Source organism: Rhinatrema bivittatum, chromosome 1 (assembly GCF_901001135.1).
Source record: "Rhinatrema bivittatum chromosome 1, aRhiBiv1.1, whole genome shotgun sequence".
In the NCBI taxonomy this organism is placed as follows: Eukaryota; Metazoa; Chordata; class Amphibia; order Gymnophiona; family Rhinatrematidae; genus Rhinatrema; species Rhinatrema bivittatum.
This window is the reverse complement of record NC_042615.1, coordinates 609,618,950-609,642,255: the sequence shown is the minus strand read 5'-3', so window position 1 is coordinate 609,642,255 and position 23,306 is coordinate 609,618,950. Positions and strand designations below refer to the sequence as shown.

Here is a 23,306-nt window from a genome sequence, read left to right as displayed (position 1 = left end):
TAACATAGCAATGATGGCAGATAAAGACCAAATGGCCCATCCATTCTGCCCATCAGATGGCTTATGCTAGTAATTACCTCACTGTACAGATAACTCCCATGTGTTTGTTAATGATAGTAACTGCTGTGCCATGCAGGCCACCCCCATATGTTCTGTTAAGGGTGGTAACTACCTCTATGCAGATTACCCTGTGCTTCATGTTAAGAATAGTAGCTATCATGCTGTGCAGGTTACTCTCCATGCAGAGATGTTACACCTGAAGATAACATAGGTCACCCCTTTTCTTCATTACCAACCTCAAGCCTTTAGGGATCCGCAATGTTTATCCCATGCCCTTTTAAATTCAGCCACTGTTCTTGTCCTCACCACCTTTTTTGAGAGGGCATTCCAGGCATCTACCACTAATATCTGCAACTGCAAACACCCATTTTTGCCTACCTGATTCTCCTACCTCCCATACTGTTGCTTAATATCTTCTCTTTCCCTGTGATGACAGCAAGAAACTGTTCTTGATGTTCTTGACATCTGCTTGCCTGTTTTCTAGTTCTGCACTTAATATTACCAGTTCCACAGTTCTTTTTAAAGATGGATGTATTCAAATGCTTCCCAGAAGGTGTATTGTGTGTTCCTTATAATCCAACAGGCCAGTCCAGATGCATTGGTTATTTTCTCCTATCAGCAGATGGAGACAAAGAATAAAAGCTTCGCTACATATTTGGTACTTAAACTACTGTGTCACCTGCAGCCTCTCTTTATTCTCTGCCTCTAGCAGATTGTAGGGCTGTCTAACCTGTGGTCTGTCTACTGAACAATATTGCTTTCAGGTGTATTAGGTCCAGTTTAAGGGATATTCTCCCAGTAGAGTAGGAATATGCAGGGTTTGATGACCCTTTCTTTTTGGCTTGAACCCTGAATTCAGGAAGTTTGACAGCAGGTGGGGCTGGCTTTCTCAGATCCTTTAGTCTCCTCTCCCTCCTTGGATACCTGGTCCTGCCTCAGGGGAAATTTCTGTCCAGGAAAGTGTATACTGTGTCTTATTTTTCTGCTATGTACTTTGTTGAGAACAATATCTCTTTAAGAAGATTAAAAGGAAAAATAAAAGGCAGAATCAGAGCAGAGAGCAGGAGGGAGCAACTGAAGTCCTGGATGTGAGACATGACGGTACTTCACATGTGGCTGCAGGCTTGTAGCTAGACTCGGGGGTGGTGGAAGGGGAGGAGAACTGAGCAGAGGCCAGGTGGTATGTGGGGGGGGGGGGGGAATGTCTTTCCAAGGTTATGGGGTCTGCAGAGCTGGCACAGAGGGTGAGATGGTCCTTTTGCACCACTGTCTTGTTTCCTGCACAACCAAAGGAGAAAACATGACTGCCTTGGGTCAGTGCAGTAAGCGCTACGTCGTATGTGGTGACCGGACTGAGATATTACTGCCATTGGGCTTGTGCGAGATGTACAATGGTGGCGGAGAAGGTTCTTTGGGACAAATCCATTCAACCACAGACCTCAAGAGGAGAAAAGCAGCAGTCCCATGCAGCTGTCTCTGCATCTCAGACAGAAACAGTGAGAGCAGGAATAGCAGCCATCTTGGAAGAAGCTCTTCTAAGGCAGGGAGCTATGGGGGAGGTTTCATCTGAGCCTCCATCCTTGATGCCAGTAGGGGCAAACTTGGGGGTCCCCCTGAAGAAGGCAGGTGGTTCTTCAGAACTTCCTTTCAAGTCAGAAGAGGAAGATGAGCCTTGTTCCCCAGATTTTGTTTTGTTAATGCATAAAGCATTTTTGAAAGAGAAGGGTTTCGCATCTAGGTATTCAAACCTGAATAGACATTTGTCTATGGGTTCTTGTCCATTGTCTCATCCCAAGTGGACGGGAGTGGTTCCTGATCCAGATTTGGGGCCAGATTCAGATGGTTCTGGAGGGGATACTCCAGATGAGTTTCCAGTAGAACTTATGTGGGATGAGAACCTTAGTGAAGACCCTCTGGAGGAAGGCAAGATTCCAGTAGCAGAGGATGATCCATTTTAGACAAGAATTATTGACTATGATCACACAGGTGCTGATGGAACTAGAAATCAATCTAAGGCAGAATCTGAGCATGAAGGTGAGGCTCCAATATTGGATGGGGTTCAGGGGTCCTGTTTGGACTTTTCCTTTCTGTCAGTTGGTAAAGGCCTCAGTGTTGGAGTGTGACTTCCAAAGGCTGACCTGAAGATAGGAAGAGCAAAGGCCAAATTATATTCTTTGCCTGAGGATACCTTGAAGCTGTTTAAGGTTCCCAAGGTGGATGCCTTGGTTTTTGCAGTGAGTAAAAAACCACTATTCCACTTGAGGGTTTTGGAGTGGTCAAGCATCCTCAAGACCATAAGATGGAGCTGCATCTTAAGAAGATGTTTGAGGGATCTGCTCTGACGCTTAGGGTACTAGTGTGCAGCGGCTTTATGACCTGGGCTTGCTTGAACCTACTACAACAGATTCTGGTGGCTGACTCTGAGGAGTCTGTCAGAAGAGAAGGCAAAGCATCTGGAGTCTAGTTTAACCTTCATTGCATCAAATTATTTGGTTTGCACATCGTCTAGGATTGTTATTTGTGGTTTTAGCAAGATGCCTCTTGTGGCTCCGAAATTGGGCAGTGGATGAGAGGTCAAAATCACAGCAAGTTACTTGGCCTTTTTGGGATAAGTTATTCTTTGGAGAGTATTTGGAGAAATTGGTGAAGCTCCTGTGAGAGTCTAAGGCCTATAAGTTGCCTGAAAACAAGCCTAAGGGGGTGTCAGACTTTTTTCCCCAACAGGTAAAATTTTCAAGTTGCCAAATATATTTTGGTCATGGTAGAGCTCTTTGTGACAATACCAGTTTTCAGGCAAATCATAGTTTACGTGAGGTAAAAGGAATGTTTGGGACAGCTCTGGTGGGGTCGGAAGGGCTTGATGCGTTGACTTAGCCATGGTCTCAGGGTGTTCTCCTGTAGGTCTTCCTTTCTTGCCCTTTAATAGCAGGGTGATAAGACAGACACATCTGGACCTGGTGGTTTTAGTAGATCGAGTGGCCCAAGCAGCTGTGGTTTGCAGGTCTGTTAGGTCTAGTTCATGTCCCCTGGCTATTGTTTCAAGGGCTGATTTTCTTCTAATAGTTGGAATGCTTTTATCTTGTGATCTTGCTCTAGAAAAGAAGTAGTTGAGAGTTAAAGATTATTCTGAGGAAGGTCATTACAACTTTTTTTTGCAAGTCAGAAGGCTCTCTACTTCCTTGGCATATGTATGAGTTTGGAAGGTTTTTGAATCTTGGCTTCAGGAGCTGGGTGTTCTCCTGTTTTGGGCTTCCATTTCGATAATCCTCTCCTCCTTGCAAAAGGGCTTGGCCTTGAACCCCCTTAAGGTACAAGTAGCTGCATTGTCCTGTTGGAGATGTGACGGATCCTACAGCTATGTTACCCTTAAGACCTGGGTGAACCTTTAGTTCAGCTATAGAGAGAGTGCATGTTAGTTGTGAGGGGGAGGTTGCCATTCAAATGCAGCCCCCTCCTTTTAAGGGGTCTGGAATGGCCATCCACCTGAGAGTCTATATAGCAGCTCCCTACAGAAAGTTCAGCAGGCAGTCCCTTTAGGTTTGCTGAGAATTAGAAGGCAGAGAGGAGTTTTGCTTGAGTCATTTTTTCAGGCCCAGTCAGAGGAACCAGGCAGGCCTGCCTGGTGGTCCTGACTAGGGTTGTGAGGGGTTTCTTTACCCAGTCCACTCACTGGTTGGTTATAACTTTTCTCTGTGTCTATATTTTGGGTTTTAAGTGGTAGGAGCCTCACTGGATTCCTGGACCATTCTTAGATTCAGGGCATGGGGAACCCTGTGTCTGGGAAGACCTATCCCTGAAGTGGTGATGACCCACTGTGAGGAGGAACTCTGGTGTTAAATTTTGTTGGAGAAAATAGACTTTGATTTCAAAATCCAGGAAGAAGTTTTGCCTGCCCTTTCTTCATTTTTGAAGGAAAAAGAGCTGCTTGCTTCAAGGGGATCCCTCCCATCAGGGATCCAGAAAGAAGAAATAGAGACTGTGTAAGAACAAAGAGATCCTGAAGTTCTGCTAACCATGAGTAAGGGAAATCAAAGATCAGTGTGATCACCCTTCAGGTGTTACTAGTCTGAGGGGGAGAGAAAAGATTTTCTTTCTTTGCCATAGACTCTTTACCATTTTATCAGATTAGAAGGGGTTTTTTGACCAGTCTAGAGACCCTGCCCACCTGGGAGCTCTACTTTACCTAATCCAAGAGAGTAGATGTTTGCCTGGCCCTGATATGTGAGTCCTGTACAGATAGAGGGAAGAAATTGTAAGAAAACAAAATAATTCTTTGGTGGCGCAGTTTGAGTTATTGTGCCATTCATCACCGTTGTTTGGACAGTAAAGACTTTTAATTTTGGACACTAACACAGTGACTCCAGAGTGTTTGTCACACTCACTGCACCGACTATAAGGACAGATCCTCTCCCAAGGGAGCACAAAAGAAAAGGGAATGTGTAAAAAGGTCATCCCTGTCGCATTGGTTGTGGAAAGTAAATCTTGCCTCTCACCTATAAAAGATCTGACCCTGGAAATAAGAGAGACTGAGAGAGAGCTAGCTGTTGAGTGATTCCAGTCCAGAAGAGAAACACATTTTTATGGCCCACCAATGCAGGATAGGCACACCAGGTGGAGTTACCCAGGGGTAAGATGCATGGTGAAACTATAGCTTTGCATCCAGATATGGTCCATTTGCTGAAGAGGTGAAGCATTTTCATGCACCCATTTGTCATTCGATGTCTGCATGGAATCTCAGTATTAAAAGCATTGTGCAAACCACTCTTTGAGCTGATTAGAAAAGCTTTTGTGAAAGATCTTACTCTAAAAGCTATCTTTCTTGTAGCTATTTGCTCAGCGGGACATATTTCAGAGTTGCAAGCATTGTGTAGGGATTCTTTAAGATGGGGTCTCTATTTGTACGATGCATCCTTTCTGTCTAAGGTGGTTTTGGCTTTTCATGTAAGTTAATCCAAGGCTTCCCAAACTCAGATTAAACCCATTATTCTCCTACAAACAACCTCCAAGCAACCAACTTACTTTTTACAACCAATTTTCAACCAACTCCCAAGCATTACCAATAACCAGAAAACCATTATTTCTGATTTCTACCCTCATGTTAAAAACTGCATCTATGCGAACTGAACAATTCATTGTAAATCACTCAATTCCCTGTTTTATACCTTACCATATTGCAGGTTAATATACTATGTTAAAGTTACTATCTTCTCTTCTTCTTGCTCCTAGTTGTACGCTTCCTTGTTTTATTGTAACTGTAACTATTGTATGGTTAGTACATATTATCTCGTTCACTGTTCCGTTTATCACCCCACTGTTTATTGTAAACCGGCATGATGTGATATTCTCACGAATGCCGGTATAGAAAAAACTAAAATAAATAAATAAATGTAAGTTAATCCATTGAGTGGGACAGCCTTTAAGAGGTTGCATGCTAGCTTTAGGGAGCTGGATCAGTATCTTCATGTTCTTGATGTTCGTAGAACTCCGCTGAGATCATTGAAAGTTACAAATGTTTTTCGAAAATCGAATCATCTTAGTAGTGTTTAGTGGCCCTATTAAGGGTCACAAATTATTGAAGTCCTCTCTTGCTAGATGGATTAAGGAGGTAATTGCATCAGCATATATTTGCAAAGGTCTGAAGCTGCTGGTTGGTCTTTGAGCTCATTCTGCTAGGACCCAGTTAATGACTTGGGCAGAGTGTTCGTTGGTCTCTCCTCAAGAATCTGTAGGGCAGCCATTTGTTCTTCATTACTCATTTTCACCAAACATCGTTTGGATGTACAGGCGCCAGACAGATCTGTTCAGGGCAAGTGTGTTGTGAGTGGGTCTGTCAGGTTCCCCCCAGTTTAGGGAGGTTGGGTGCATCCCATGTGCCTGGACTGGTGAAGGGGGATAAAGAAGGAAAATTAGTTCTTACCTACTAATTTTCTTTCCCTTAAGCCCACAGACCGGTCCAGAGTTCCCGTCCATACATTCTGCAAATCATTCTTCAGGTATATACATATATAGATATATACAGATGTCAGTATTCTCTTTGTTACTTTAATTCTGGCCTTAGAATCCTTCTATTCAAGAGGTTTTCAAGTTAATATTCCCATTATCACTGAATCCCCTGCTCGACAGGGTTAAGAGATATATTCATTTTTACCTTTGTTATAGATTTACTTAAGACTGCAGATGACACAGTAACTTAAGTACAAAGTATGTAGTGAAGCTTTTGTTCTGTCTCCATCTGCTGGTAGGGGAAAGTAATCCATGTGTCTGGAATGGTCTGTCGGACTAAAGGAAAGAACATTAGCAGATAAGTTTCTGTATCATTCCAAACGGAGAAAAAAAAAACTTTATTACCTTACTCTGATATACCAGTCCAACCATGTGGATTTATGCTTCTCTGCCATCAAATGAAGACAGAGAAAAAACACTTTTCCAGTGAAATCACGGGTATTAGTAGTGTAGCATAGTGAGTTGCTAATATTTTTTGTCTCTAGCAGATGGTGCAGACTACTATTGTGCAGCAAGATTGATTGAGCTCAGGCCAACTTTGGTTGAAATCGGGCTGACACCCTGAGGCAGCATTGTTGGGTTGTTTTGTGTGTGTGTGTGTTCCCTCAAAGAGTAAGCCCAGAGGATTCTTTTTCCCTAGTTTAGCAGGGTCCTTGATGCTCCCTGATGCCTCCAGGCACTTGTTGATCTGAAGTTTAGAGAGGCACGGGAGATTTTCTTCAGGCTTTTTTCCTGTTTTGTGTGCCTTTTTCTCTTCAACTCCTCCTCAGCTCGCCTCTCTCTCGCTCTGCTCCCCCCATTCCTTGGGTTAGCACTCCAGGAGGTAAGGATTAAAGCTTTGCTTTATAAGGCTGAATAAAAGAGTTGGCTTTTGCAGTTTTTCAGGCCTGGAAGTAAGGCCTTGCAGCTGTAGCCCATTGAGGGGGACAGGTCAGAGAGAGAAGGGAGATGATTACCCTCTGGGCAATGACATACATAGGCATTCTTTTTCAGAGGGCCTGTCTGGGCTGGGAGTACTTCTACCTTTTTGCCCAGATAGCAGTCAGTATGTCGAACCATAGCTGGTGTTGGGGGTGGGTGCCACCGGACTTTTGTCCCTCCTGCAATTCTGTTCATGACACAAGATTTTCAGCAGTGGCAATGGTGGTACTAGCAGGTCTCACATTTGTGGTGGGGAATTTATTTTGGTGAGAACATCTGCCATTTTGGATGCTTCCCACAGTCAGCCTCTTCAGAGGAGCTTCAGGTGGAGCCCTCAGGTCCACTGATCTTGCCTCTGAAGGGGGAGGGGACAGCAGATTCAGGTTGGGCCCCCTCCCCCCAGTAGGAGGCTTTTTCTATGGAATTCATGAGAGCAGTGCTGCAGGTGTTGCCAGCTATGCAAAAGGGTTCTTTTGGGAGTTATCAGGGATCCCCCGGGCTGCTGTGATTGCTATAGTGACAGTTTCTTTCTCCAATTTTACTTTAGGATTGTGCTGTTTGCAGTGTCTTGGTAACCAAGCATCCCAGACTATCCAGGGAATTGCTGGCTCTTGCACAGGATCCACATTTCCCCCAGGATTACTAAGGGATCTTGACGAAGATGTGGAGAAAGAGGCTAGCAGACTCCTTGGGAGAAGTTGTCTTTGGAGGGTGAAGATGCTTCAGTGGTCAGTCTGTTTCAAAAGGCTTTTCTCATATCTCTAGTATTTTTTCCCCCTCCGGATGTACAGCTCCAAGGTAGAAGAGGTCCAAGATGGCAAACCCATCCTAGAGGGGGGACAAGAAGCCATTTGAGGCTTTTCCCCTTTACAGGGTGTTAAAACTCATGGTCCTGTCTGAATAGGAGACTTCTGAATGGGGTCTCAAGGGAAGTAATGACCTGAATGGGTTCTATCCTTTACCTGCAGAGGATAGGGAGGCCCTATTCAGGGTTTCAAAGATGGACACAATGTCTTCTGTGATCCATAGAATGACTATTCCTGTGGAAGGTAGTTCAGACCATAATAATGTCCAGGACAAGAAAATTGAATCCATCCTGAATCAAGCTTTTCTTTCTCACTCCTTGCAGATCAGTTCTCCATTTCTAGGGAATGCGTGGTGCAGGCTCTTGTATGCTTGTCTCAGCAGTTCACAGATAGCTTAGAGGTAATCTGTTTAGAATCTGGGGCTGCTTTTATGGCAGACATTTTTCATGATCTAGTGAGGATCTCTTCCCAGGCATCGACTGCAGTGGCTTTGGCATGCAGATTTCTTTGGCTACATAATTGGGCTGCAATACAGCATCTAAGGCACAGCTTAACATGCTCCCTTTTAAGGGGAAACTACTCTTTGGAGATTATCTGGGTGAGACCAAACCTTCAAGATTACCAGAGGTAGGACCAATTCTGTCTTCTGGAGCTGGTAAATTCATATCCATTTTCAGGAGGCAATTAGGTACTCTTTGGGATGAAAGTCCTCAACTCAGTCCCCTTGGTTTCGAAGCAGAAGTCAGTCCTTTTGGGGAGGGAAAAGAGCCAGGGGGGGACAGTGCCAGTTCCTCTGGGGCACCTTATGCTGCTCAATGAAGTGCAGTGAGTCCCTTCCTAGGTAATTCCTATAGGTGGTTGCCTTACACAGTTTTAATGGGAGCAGGCCCATATCGCTTTGGACTAGTGGGTCCTTGAAATTCTTTAGAATGTGCACTTCCTAGATTTTACCATTCTGCTTTCTGATAACTTTATGGTGTCCTGCAAGTCATTTTCCAAGGGGGAGACGATAAAGGTCACTCTGGGCAGGCTCCACATCTGGAAGTAGTAAACCCTATGCAGGTCAAGGAACAAGGAAGGAGCTGCTATTCCATTTATTTTATAATACCAAAGAAGAATGCTTCCTTCTATCCTATCCATTGTCCTCAAGAGAGTCAGCAGATTCTCCGAATTCCCTGTTTCTAGATGAAAACCCTCTAGTTCGTCATTGTGGTGGTCAGAGAGGGAGGGCTTTGTCTTCCCTTGACCTTTCAAAGGTTTACTTTCACATCTCATCAAGAAGGATTATCAGAAGTTCCTTCACCTTTGTGTTCTAGGGAAACATTTTCAGTTCAGGGCTCTCCCTTTTGAGCTGGTCATGGCGTCGAGGATCGTTACCAAAGTAGCGGTCACTTCTTTTCTGAAAAGAGAGGGGGATTCTAGTACATTTATATCTAAACTACTGGTTCATTCAAGCCGAATCATTTAAGGAGCATCATTTGGTTTCGGTGAGAATGGTTCAGTTTTTGGAAAGCCTTTCTCCTTCCCAATCTCTGGAATATTTGGTAGCTCACTTCTTTTTGTTTCCACCGTGGCCTTTGGTGGACAGGATGATAAGATAAAGGATCTCAGGTAGATGATGTTTCGCTCCCCACTGGCCAAGAAGACACTGATGTGCGGATCTGGTTAGATTGATTCTGACAGGTGATAATGGAGAACCCAGCTCGTTAAACAGTTCCATTTGAACAGGAAGGGGTGTCAGCAGTGATTTCTACACTGATGAAGGTCCTTAAGAATTTGATCTTTTTGGCCTATATTCATGTTTTGTGTCTTCTGAGAGCGGTTGTCAATTTCTCTTGATTTTGCCTTGGTGGGGGTGACATCCTGTCCTCCTCCTTGCAGCAGGACTTATTCTCTTATGGCGCAAATAATGGCAGTCTCTTGTTTTAAGAGGTCAGATTCAAGGGGCTTCAGTGGCCTCTCTTTCAGATGCATTTTCTGCAGAGGAGTTTAAAGGATACATCTACCCTTCTAAGGCTGTTTCTTTGGCAGGGCTTCAACTTGGTTGTTAGTCCTCATAGATTCACATTTTGAGCAGTTGATGCATGCTTCTATGAAAGATTTGTCCTTGGAAAACATTGTTTTTAGTGGAAATTTGTTCGGCTAGGTATATTTCAGAATTGCAAACTTTATGCAGAGAAATTATTTCTTTAGCCAGTTTGATGAAGGGTAGGTAAGTTTCAGAATGTATTCATGCTAACTCAGCAATGTCACAGGCCTCTTCATGGGCAGAGGCATCAATAGTAACTCCAGAAGATATTTGTAAGGCGGCCACTTAGTCGTCATCTTAATTATTTTGCGCAGCATTAATGATTACATATACATGCTAAGGCAGATGCTTTTGGAGCAAGTGTCCTCAAGGCAGCCCTCTTTTCTTCCCATCCCTCCCCCTCCACCCCTGCATTAGGAGCTTTGGTATTCTCATGCATCTGGACTTGTGCAGTAGAATGATAAAGGAACAGAAATATAGACGGATTTATTAATTTCCTTTTCTTGAATTCTGCTACACCAGTCCAGAACTCACCTAGAAAGTCATGGTTTGCAGGTGTTACTTGTTTTCCTTTTAAGACCATCAGGTATTGCAGAAAGGTCATATTAATGTTTACTCCTTTTGAGGGCTCAAGGCAAATTTGAAAATTTTCCTTTTCTTCTCATATCTCTCATGGTTCACCTACATGGTTTGTTTGTTTTTTCCAGAGAGGATTTTCCTTGTAGATTTCCTCCTGTTGAATGTTTAAAAAAGTGTTGAGTTCCAGAAGGGGTGAATCTAGATTCCCCCCCCCCCCCTAACAGTATACTGGCAACTCACTGGACTGTACTATTATTGTCAGTTTTGTTAGTGTAAAAGTGTGTGTTCTCTGTCTCCATCTGCTGGCAAAGTAGCATAAACCCATGTATCTGGACTGGTGTTGCAGGATTCAAGGAAAGGAAATTAACATTAAATCTAAATTTCTCCTTTGTACAGAATTCAGGACTGCTCATCAACCAGGGATTTGGGTTTCCTTATCAATGTACCAGCACTCTGCTGAACCTAACAGCTGCTGCTCATTCTGGAATTAATTACAATAGCAATTAAATTATTTTTCTTTATACCTGGAGATGGATGGAGCATGGGGATACAATAATTTAAATTTAACAGACTGTAGATTTCAAGCCTGCACAGAAACTTAGCATCTCTGATATAACATAATTTCTGCCTGAAAAGGTAGTAGGTACATGGAAAATCTCTCAATGGGTGTGGTAGAGGCCAAAATATTAGCATAAATCAAGAACAGAGAATATGATGGCAGGTCCATTTAGTCTGCACAATTTCATTCTTAGTGCATTACCATAGACCCCGGGTGACTTTTGTTTTTTCTTTCACTTCTTCATAACTAAGAATCCTGTATTTATCCCTTGCTTTCTTGAATTCAGTCACTGTTTCTATCTCCACCATCTCCCCTGGGAAGGTCATTTCATGTATATACATAGGGTAAATATAGAGGATCTTTAGATGGGAGAGTAAAGCCTGTGATTAGGATTGAACAGACTAGATGGCCTTTGCTCTCCTTAGAACCATTTTTTGTATTTTTATATATAAAAGAGACAATTTTGCTATAAGAAATGAAGAATACTTAGCTTGAACAAAAAAGGACTTGAACAGCAAGGAGGTTTAGAATGGTACTCTAAGAAAGATGAATGTATAAATGAATTTTGCTCTGTAATGCATAACTCACTGTTTTCCTTTTCCATTTTGATTTATTTGCTTCCTCCTTTCAAAAAGGGACTTAATTTGGCTGACAACCAATATAATAAATACATTTCATAGGCTACAATAAATCAACAATAAGTAAAGTAAAACAAACACAGTAATTCAGAATAAATGTTCAAACAAATATCCTAAATTTATTAAAACTGTACAAACTTCCCCATATATCCTCCTTTCCAACTAAGGGCTTGTTCTGTATGAAGTTCCAAAGTCATTTTATAAATTACATTTATTATTTTGTTTCCTTAGCTGGTCTTTGATGCGTTTGGCAATGGTGCAAATGGTGTTACAGAATCTGAAGACTTTCTACCCTTTCACTGGTCATGACCTTTCAGGTAATGAATACTGCATATAGGAGAAGTATAATTCAAACTCAGCATCTAGCTGTAAGCTAACTTTGGTTTTATCTCGGGATAAAACTTACGCAATGTTCAGAGAGTCAGTTTTTAGTTTTAAAAGTGTTAATATGTTATACCCAAATCAATTTAAAGGCCAATCATGTTTACATTTGATACAAAATCATTATTGGGAAAAACGAAGAACTTATAAGTATAAGCCATAGTTGTTTCAGAAATTCCAAGCTGGCCTTTTTTTCAGGCATATGCTTAACAGAAACACAAGAAGAACCGGCTTATACATTGCAGGATTAATGCAGCAAGACACACATTTCCTTCCTTTAAGGAGAACATAGGGGATAAAAAAAAAAAAAACCTCTGGTTTAGTTTCAATACTTAATTTCAAATTCAAAGTTTCACAAATGCAAGGCAAAATTTCTGGGTTGAAACTTATGGGTCTTCAGATTCTCATAATCAAAATCAAAGATGATATGGATAAGAGAGAGAGAGAGCCTGGTGGAGGTGATGGGGAGGGGGAAAGAAAGAGAGCCAGAGATTTGATGAGGGTGGAAAGAAGTGAAAGAGAGCTAGAGGTAGTCATTGGGACGAGGAAGGGTTTGAGAGAGAAATCCACGCATGATGGTAGGTGGGGGGGGGGGGGGGGGGGGGGGGGGGGGGGGGGGGGGTGGGGGGGGGGGGCAGGTAAACTGAATTACAATAATCTAGGCTATTTAGCACTAGGGCCTGAAGAACAGTTCTAAAATCAGAGGACTTCAAAACAAATCTCAGGCATCTCATAAGATGTAACTTATAAAAAGTGGATCTTACAATGGACTGGAATTGCATATTAAAAGAAAGGGTGGCATTAAACAATATTCCCAGGTTATGCTCTTAAGCATAAAATAAGAGTACGTTTGTTTCAAGTTATTAAGAGGAAGTTATTGGTTCACCCATAGGACTTCAGTTTTTACAAGGTTGAGTGCAAGTATATTGCCCTTCATTTACAAACTAAATCCTTTTATACACTCTGCCAGTATTCAGCTTGGCTATGAATCTATGTATATTTGCATAGGTTGTAAACTGAACAAAAGCAGACAAATATTCCCAGGGATTGGAAATAAATGTTGAGCAAGATGGCAGAAAGAAATGCTACTTGAACTCCAAAGGTAAAGGGTTTCCAGGCAGAACAGTCTTCACTATTCGTCACTTATCATCCTTACAAAAAGGATTTGAACCACTTGATTACAGTACTGCCAATCCTAATGCATTCAAATGCTCAATCATGACAGTGACTCAAAGTATCAAATGGTGGGACGATATGTTGAACAGTACTAGGACACCAGTGCCACTCCCATCCAGAGCACATAATAGAGAATCAAGCATAAAGATCAGTAAGGTCCCTGTGCTATGACCCTCATGGAACCCATTCTGGAATGTATTCAGGATCTTGTGGTCCTGTAGAAATTCCTGCAGCCATACAATAATACCCTTGTCTAATAATTTTCCCAAAGAAGGGAGATTTGAAATTGGATGATAGTTCACTGGGTCTAAAGTCAAAAGCACAGATTTCTTTAATATAGGGCAGAGTGGAGTGCATTTTCAAAGGGTCCAAAACTGCACCCTCTGCCCAGGACATATTAATGCTTTTAGCCAGAATGCTTGCAAGTTTGTCCTTCAGACCCCTGTCACGGGTTTTCCCTTTTTGGGGGGAAATCCCCACAAGGTCCCAAAACTCAGCTCTGTATTTCACTGTCAAGACTCAAAAATAATTTAGAAATAAATTAGACAGGTTGCAGTTACCACGTCTCTTTTTTAATCAGAGAGCATTCATCTCTGAGAGAGCAAGCCAACAATCAGAATGAGAAAGTTGATCTGATCATATGCAGTTAAAATTTATACTTGCAAACTGTACCTAGGATATTTTTGACACATCTATCCATGCTGTCTAATATTAATATTCATATATAAAATACTTATTTATAAGGCACACATTACTTGGTGATGTAGTGGTCAGCTTAAGGGGTAATAATCTTATCTATTACAATATATGGTGATTTTAGTCTCTAATACATATCTTGTCTTCCTAATAATGCTAAGCTACGCCATTGTTAGTTCTCTGGCCTTAAGCTGTTTCAGCCATACTGATAAGCCTATCTGCGCAGTCTTAAATCTTTGACAGCTACTGGCATCATTAACAAAAGATTTTAACTAGAAAATCCTGCAAATTACAATACCCCAAACAATTAAAAAAAAAGCAAGAATCAAGAGCAATGTGGTAGACTTCAGCTGAGTAACAAAAATAACCCATCAGCATAAGTCACTCAATGAAATTCATACCAGATAGCAGGGGCTTAGAAATAGAGAGGAAATGCTTTGTCTACAGCAGGTGATTGTGTGCAGAATGTCTGAAGATCCGTAACTTTATTTTGAAAAAAGGTTGCAAGGGGATCACAGTAGATGCTACATTATCATGGATCCTAGCAGGCTACTTTAATAAGCGCTTAGTAACCTGAAACCAGTGGTTGCGAACTCCAGTCCTCAAGTGCCCCAAACAGGCCAGGTTTTCAGGATATCCACAATGAATATGCATGAGATGAATTTGCATACAATGGAGGCAGTGCATGCAAATCTTTTTAATGCATATTCATTGTAGATATCCTGAAAACCTGGCCTATTTGTGGCACTCTGGGACTGGAGTTCGCCATCACTGCTCTAAACAATTCACAAGATTGATTAATGGCCTTTTTGAATCAGTGAGGTAAAATAGGCATAGCTCTATATACGAACACAGCAGAATCAGGTATTCCACCCTTACTTCAGGTTGGCAGTTATTCTCCATGCACCTGATTGTAACCTTAGCCAAGGCTATCCCCTGGGTGCACCAAGGAGTATGATGCAGAGCCTTATGCAGTAAAAACAGTTCTCTCAGAAGCAACTGCATCAAGAATCTGGGTAAATACTTGATTCTAAGACTCCACAATTGATGAAGCACTCTTAGGTCAAGTTCCCTTGCACTTGCAACCACTTGGACTCAAAGTCTGGAAGATTAATGGGGCCTCTGCAGTCGCATGCGGTCTTGCAAGAAGACCTGTTGTGAAAGATTTTAAGGCTAAACTGAATTTAAAAAATTATGCAACCAAGATACAGTGCATAGAGAACAGATCAGATCATCACTCCTAATGGAGTCTTGATGAACAAAATAAGTCCAGTGATTGTCCTACATGAGTGGGAGAACTTAAACTGAATAAGATCAAGGGAGGCCATGGCATCTAAAAACTTAGTGGCCTGGTGAGAGACAGGCTCAGCAACATGGAAGTTAAAATCGCCCAGGATTAGTAATCCTGGGAAACATAACTGAAGGGAGGAGGCTATCTTAGTTTGCATACCAAAAGCATCCCAAGTCCTGCTCTAAACAAAAGTTGAAAACCAAAGGTATCCAATTTGTATCCAGCATGCATTAGCATAACCTATTTTTAGCATGTTTCCACAGGAGACATCATCCCAAAAAGGAGTAACCTTTAACCCTTGGGCGTAATACCACTCTCATCCCTCACTGCAGCAATCTTGTTATCAAAACCTGTGCTAGAAAATGGCGACTACAAATGGAGGTTAGATAGGACTATTTAAATCTACTTCACCCAGTCACCACTCAATAAAAACTGACCACGTGATACGAGTTGTCCAACCACAGCATACTAGGACATTCATTCACAAAAAGATGGTTCATTCATAAAAAAGCTGACCATTCTACATCCTTATTAAAGCCATTTATATAACCGTATTCCACTTGTAAATGTACATCTGTTTCCTCGGAAGAATTTAGAAAAATCACCGCCCTGAGAATGTCGTTAAGGGTTTCTCCAAAATAGCAAAAGTGAGGTCTTCTAATTGTATGGTATGCCCTAATTCAATGTGACACTAAAGGTGCATCCATTTTTTCATGTCTAATGTAACTCAAATGTTCTTGAATACGAACTTTAATCATCCTATTGGTTTTATTAATATAAAGCTGGTAACGAGCACCATATGATATAAATTACCCCTTGGAACAACAAGCAAGATGTAAAATCTCTCAAAGGGTCAATGTTCAGGAAAAATTAGTACTTTCCCATTAAATGATCTAGTATACACATTACAGTGACTGCAGGAATAAAATGCTGACTGTACCAAGCAGTCTTTGATGCCTTGAGCCCTTTTTAAAGCAAAAACTGGTTCATGAGTATACTTACCTTTCTGGTACCTGAGTTTCTTGACTGGGGCTAATCTGCTATATTTGATATCTTTCTTTTCATTCTCTCAAAACTAACTCCTGTCTGGCTCCTTTCCTCAGGGATATCATGATGTGCACTTCAGTAAATCAAATTTCACAGAATGTTAGAAGAATTACTTCACCTATTAAAAGGAAACTTATCCTTTAATTTGCTTGCAGGAATCGTGCGTGCATATTTTCACTACAAGAAACCCATCTTTCTAAAATTAAGCATGAAATTTGGATAATGGCTGGGTGGGACAGATATTTAGTGCTTATCATACCTCCAGGAGTCTCAGGGTTTGTGTATCATTGGTAGCGTGGCACACTCTGCCTGACCCTGAGGGGGAGATCCATCATCCTGAAATGTTCACGATATTCAACTCTCTTCACTCTAGTTTATGTATATGGATCTAATGAAAATCAGTGATTTCTATATGAAATTTGTAGAGGTCCTGTCTACTTTTGATACTTCTAGATTATACATTGGTGAAGACTGTAATGTTTGCTTGGACCCACAATTTGACAAATCCTCCTCACCTAGGACAGTGGTGTGCTTGCTGGCTGATGTTTGGCAAGTACAGAGGATTGATAACATTTTGTGTTCTCCCAGTATGCTTTTTGTAATGCTTAAGTGCTATCTTCTTGCTCCTTATCAGATCATCATGCAGTGGCTCTAGATTTTCATGGTGTTACACGTAAGGTCACTTGAGATGTTTAAATGTTTCAATATTGGGAGATAAAAAATGTCTTCCTTTAATTTCTGATGCTGTTGTTGTAGAAGTTAATTTGTTCAACCCAGGTACAGTCAGTATTTCCGTCCCCAGAGGGCTTACAAGCTAAGGACCTGATTTTAAAAAGCATTTTCATGTGTAAAACTGGGTTTTACTCGAGTAAGCGAGCTTTTGAAAATTGCTACAATATATACCATTGAATTGTCCATAGGAGTTGCTCGTGTAAGTATACTTTACTCAAGTAAATGACTTTTGAAATTTGCTACAATAGTATATAACATTTACACGCGTAAATCCATTAAAATGTTTTCCCTCAGGCAGTAGAGGGTGAAGTAACTTTTCCAAGTTTGCAAGGAATCTCAGCAGGATTTGAACACTGGCTTCCTTGGTTTTCAGCCTGTTAATCTAATCTGTAGGTGGCTCTTAAAGAAATAACTGAACTATAGGATGTGGATTGTTAATATACATTCATACATCATAGGAAGGATTAGATGAGGGAGTAAATGTTAGGCTTATAGCACATACAGCTTTGCTTTATTGACTATTTTCCCAAATAATTGAACAGGACTGATCAAAATATGTGCTGTATTATGTGGGACTGGCTATATAACTGCATGGTTATAATACATATGTGTAACGTAGAAATCAAACTTGATTCTTTTCTCCCACCATTCAATGAATTCTGAAGTAAATCACTCTAACCTTTTCTGATCATACTTGCATTTTATATTCTAGTGCTTTTTGACCATGTGCTTTATCTTGGGCAGTGGTATGTGCACTAATACTTGAATTTCCACTTGTTTATTTAGTAAACCTCTGTGTTCTCTTTTTTTTTTTAAAGAACTTCCTGTTGGCTCTCCACTTTGTCATGCAGTTCTAAAAACACTTCAGCGCTGGGAGCAAGTTCTTCTCCGTCGCCTTGAGATATATGGAGGCCCACCTGAAAATTTTATTTGTATGCCTACTACTGAAGAGACTGCATCTGCTGGCCCTGCCATCCTTCGTCACAAGGCTTTGCTTGAATCCACAAACACTCCTTTCAAGTAAGCTCACATATAAATATATGCCAGATCCAGATGCCTTGCAAAATCTTTTTTAATAAAAATAAATGTCCGAATTTGCATTGGAGGCAGTTGGCTGTTTAACAGATATAGCTACACTGGAGTTTTACACAAGAACAAATGCAGGAATACTAATGATGTAAAATCAAATACATTAATATAAAATGGGGAATAACTTGTTAGGCAGTGTTCTCACAGGACATCACAGGATGGAGCCCAATCACGGAACACTTTTGTCAAAGTTTCTAGAACTTTGACTGGCCCCTACTGGGCATGCCCAGCATGGCACCAACCCTGCAACCAGCAGGGGTCCCCCTTCAGTCTTCTTTTTCCATGCAGCAGTAGCCACGCGGTTAAGGAGCTCCACAGAGATTCCTGACAGGAATTTTCCTCACGGAATTACTACAACTTTTCTTACCCCACAGGGGGTCCCTCCTTCAATTTTTTCAAGCTGCAGCATTCCTGTAAGTTTTCTACCCGTTTTTGGTCGATTCCCGTCGAGTTTGGCCCTCACGGCCTACTGGCCATCGACCATACTGCGGCTCAAATTTTTCATGGCCATGGCGTCTGGGTTCCGTCGGTGCCCGGACTGCAATCGCACCATGTCCATAACAAACCCTCATAAGGTCTGTGTAATGTGTCTTGGATGTGAGCACAATGTCCTGACCTGCACCAAATGTGCCCTAATGACACCAAAAGTTCGCAAGGCCAAAATGGAGAAGATGGAACTTCTCTTCCATGCTCAATCCCCGACGCCGTCCATTGCATCGACATCTTCTGAACCGGCACCGTCAACTTCGCGCCAGTATCAACCACCAACCGGTGACCGTCCAGCATTGACAACTTCTCGGCCTTCAACCACCTCTACCCCCCTCAGGACCGAGGGGATCATAGAGAGAAACATCACCACCGACATCGGAAGTCTCGGACCATCGAGGGAGTGAAATCATTGACCTCTCCATCGTCCAAGCTGCCGTCGAAGAAACCCCAATCAGAAAAGGCACTGACCTTTTCGGCGACCGGGTCACCGAGGCGACCCTCACCCGAAAGGGGATTGGGAGCCGCGACACCGCCTTTAACGGAGGGCCCTCCGGCTATGCCTCTGCCTCCTTCTGTTCCGGAGCCGGGGCTGCTTGCTCCAGGTCTCCGAGAAGAACTGGACCGGCTGGTTCAGGAGGCCATCGACAAGGCAATGCATCGACTCCAAGTTCCTCAGACACCGGTACCGATCGTGGAAATGACCACTGACCCGATTCCGGCAGCGTTGGCACCACTGCTCTCGAGGATGGAAGTGCTTATTGCCGCTTTTCACCGATGGATCCCGGGTCACCGATGGGTCTGGTGCCCTCTCTGCTTACCTGGTCATCAGGAGGAGAAACACCATTCCACATCCCTCCATCGGGAGTCCTACCGATGCCTCAGCCATCGATGCAGATACGTCCGGCGCCACCGATCCATCCATCAATGCCCTCGATGCCTGCACCTGTGCCTTCGATGCCTTCATCTATGCCTCCAATTATTCCTTCGATTCCTTTGGAGACTAGACCAGGACCTTCAGGGATTCCACTGTCCCATCCCCCTCTGGCTCCTAGAGGGGCAGGTGCTGATCCCTATGATACCTGGACTGATGATTCTTCACCAGACACCGATGACCTGCCTTCACCACCACCTCCTACTGAAAGCAGAAAGCGTTCTCCTCCAGAGGACCTTTCCTTCATAAATTTTGAGAAAGATATGTCTGATTTGGTTCCCTTCCAATTACAGACCGAACAAGATGACAGGCAGAGCTGTTGCAATTCCTGGATGCTCCCAAGGAAATAACCTCCATCCCTAATCACCAAGTTCTTCTGGATCTCCTCAAAAAGAACTGGGAACACCCTGGTTCTGTTGCTCCAGTCAACAGGAAGGCTGACACCACTTATTTGGTACAGTCATCCATTGGATCACCAATCTGTGGTTGTAGAATCTGCCCAAAAGAGGGCAAAGAGATCAAAACCCCACACTTATTTTCCCCCAGGCAAGGAGCAAAAATTTCTAGATGCCATTGGTTGCCGGGTCTTCCAGGGCTCAATGCTCATCTCCCGAATCGCCTCTTATCAGCTCTATATGACCCAATACAAACAGGGTCTTATTTAAACAGATACAAGACTTGACAGACTCCCTGCCTCAGCAATTTCAAGATCAGCTCCAAACCCTAGTAAACAAGGGTTTTGAGGGGGGAAAGCATGAGATAAGATCATCTTACAATATCTTTGACACTGCTACCAGGGTATCTGCAGCTGCTATCTCGGCAAGAAGATGGGCCTGGCTCAAGTCTTCGGACCTTCACCCTGAAGTGCAAGACAGATTATCCGACTTGCCCTGTGTAGGAGACAATCTGTTCGGCGAACAGATCCAACCAACGGTGGCAGAACTCAAGGACCATCATGAGACTCTGAGACAGCTCTCTCTGATGCCTTCTGAGTACTCCTCAAAACAGCCTTTCCGAAAAGACACTAAGAAGTCCTTCTTCCGACCGAAGAAATCCTACCTGCCACCGGCTAGAACTCGCTCTACGAGACCATTTCAAAAAACCCAGTCTCGTCAGATACGAAAACAAAAACTGCAAGCAGCTTCTCAGCCGGGCCCTGATTCTGGTTTTTGACTCCTGTTTAGAGAGCAGCAGCCAGCTTCCACTGCCTCACATACCAGTGGAAGGTCGATTGTGCCATTTCAACAACAGGTGGAACTCAATCACCTCAGACCAGTGGGTCCTAGCGATAATCGCTCAAGGTTATCATCTCAACTTTCTCTCCATCCCAACGGACTCCCCACCTCTACTGATGTGGAGAACATCCGATCACTCTATCCTTCTGGAATAGGAGGTCTCCCTCCTTTTCCAGTCCAAGGGAATAGAACCAGTGCCCTACTCTCAGCACGGCCTAGGGTTCTATTCCCGGTACTTCCTAATCCCCAAAAAATCCGGAGGAGTTGGGTTCTCTTCTTCCTCTTCTACAAAGAGGAGACTGGCTCTGCTCTCTAGACCTCCAGGACACATACACTCATATTGCAATAACTCCATCTCATCGCAAATACCTGAGATTTCTGGTAGGCCCCAAGCACTATCAGTACCGATGCTTCCATTCGGCCTTGCATCTGCGCCACTAGTCTTCACAAAATGTTTCGTAGTAGTTGCAGCCTTCCTCAGGACTCAAGGTGTTCACGTCTACCCCTATCTAGATGATTGGTTGATCAGGGCTCCCACTCAGCAAACTGCTCTGTCGTCCCTACATCTTACCTTACACACTCTGATTTCGCTAGGATTTCTCGTCAACTGCGACAAATCCTACTTAGTCCCATATCAAACCTTATCATTCATAGGGGCAGACTTAGACACCTTGCAGGCAAAAGTTTTCTACCTCAACAACGAGCTCTCACTCTCATCTCCCTCGCACACCAGCTGCAGTCTCAGCGCTACACGACTGCAAGCCGCTTTCTCATCCTACTGGGACACATGGCGTCCTCAGTTCAGGTCACCCCAATGGCCCGCCAAGCCATGAGTCGTGCAGTGGACTCTAAGGTCACAATGGACTCAATGCATTCAGCCCCTGTCTACCATTGTCCACGTCACCGACTCGCTCCGTCAGTCTCTCGCCTGATGGAAAAATCAGATCAATCTCCTCCAAGGCTTGCCCTTCCAGGCTCCAGACCCTCAAATAACTCTCACCACAGATGCTTCCAACCTCTGCTGGGGAGCCCATGGGGCCAATCTGCAGACACAAGGAACTTGGTCTCCAGAGGAAGCCAAACACCAAATTAATTCCCTGGAGCTTCGAGCAATCAGATATGCTCTCAGAGTATTTCAGGATCGCTTCTCCAACCAAGTCATCCTGATTCAGACGGACAGCCAGGTGGCCATGCGGTACATCACCAAACAGGGAGGCACGGGCTCCTACCTCCTGTGTCAGGAAGCTGCGCAGATATGGGAGGAGGCCCTCTCCCACTTGATGTACCTCAAGGCCACCTAGTTGCCGGGAGTAGACAATGTGTTGGCAGACAAGCTAAGTCGCACCTTTCAACCGCACGAGTGGTCTCTCAACCCCTCAATAGCGGACTTGATCTTCCAACAGTGGGGTTACCCTCAAATAGACCTCTTTGCGTCACCTCAAAACCGCAAAGTAGAGAACTTCTGCTCTCCCACGCGCAGCCAACACTAACAGCCAAGAGATGCGTTCTCTCTCTCATGGGCAACCGGTCTCCTATATGCATTCCCTCCACTTCCACTTCTCTCAAAGACGCTCGTGAAGTTACGTCAGGACAAGGGAAACATGATCCTGATAGCTCCTCACTGGCCACGCCAAGTGTGGTTTCCAGTACTTCAGGATCTCTCCATTCGCAGGCACATTCCCTTGGGAAAGGACCCGCTTCTGATTACGAAAACGATGGGTGCCTGTGCCACCCCAATCTTCAAGCCTTGTCCCTAACGGCATGGATGTTGAAAGGTTAATCCTTCAGCCACTTAACCTTTCTGAATCAGTTTCCCGTGTCCTGATTGCTTAACGGAAACCTTCCATGAGAAAGTCCTACCTTTACAAATGGAACAGGTTTCAGTCATGGTGCTCTTCTCAATCCCTTGACCCCTTTACCTGTCCAATAACGAAGTTTCTGGGCTATCTCTGGCACATGTCTGAGTCAGGTCTAAAAACGTCCACCATCAGAATGCATGTTAGTGTGGTAGCCGCTTTCCATAAAGGTGTCTGGGATGTTCCCATATCAGTACAACCCCTTGTAACACGTTTTCTGAAGGGCTTGCTTCACCTCAAGCCTCCACTGCGTCCTCCAGCCCCTTCTTGGGACCTCAACCTGGTTTTGGGTCGGCTCATGAAACCACCATTCGAGCCTCTCCAATCCTGTGAACTTCGTTATCTCACATGGAAAGTGATTTTCCTTTTGGCAATCACTTCGTCTCACAGAATTAGTGAGTTACAGGCCCTAGTTACCTATCCGCTTTACACTAAACTTCTGCAGGACTGGGCAGTACTCCGCTCTCACCCTAAGTTCTTGCCTAAGATAGTATCAGAGTTTCATCTCAATCAATCCATTATACTACCTACCTTTTTTCCCAGGCCCCATTCCAGTCCAGGAGAGCAGCCTCTGCATACCTTTGATTGTAAACGGGCTCTAGTGTTCTACCTATACCGTACAGCTGCCCACAGGAAAAGCATGAATTGTCTCTTTCCATTCATTAAATTGGGGCAGCCTGTGCGTAAGCAGGCTCTCTCCTGGTTAGCGGACTGCATATCCTTTTGCTATCAGCAAGCAGGCATTCCACTTCAAGACCGTGTTAAAGCACACTCTGTGAGGGCCATGG

General features: G+C 43.4%; 1 protein-coding gene across 3 annotated transcripts in view; it reads left to right on the top strand.

Annotated features, from left to right (window-relative positions):
* Positions 1–23,306, top strand: part of DMXL1 (Dmx like 1) — a 692,618-nt gene that overhangs the window by 558,108 nt on the left and 111,204 nt on the right. For all 3 annotated transcript variants that reach the window (XM_029570948.1, XM_029570967.1, XM_029570958.1), the window contains 2 exons: positions 11,827–11,912; positions 17,737–17,938. In XM_029570948.1, coding sequence (XP_029426808.1) covers positions 11,827–11,912; positions 17,737–17,938 — 288 coding nt within the window. The remainder of the gene's footprint in view (positions 1–11,826; positions 11,913–17,736; positions 17,939–23,306) is intronic.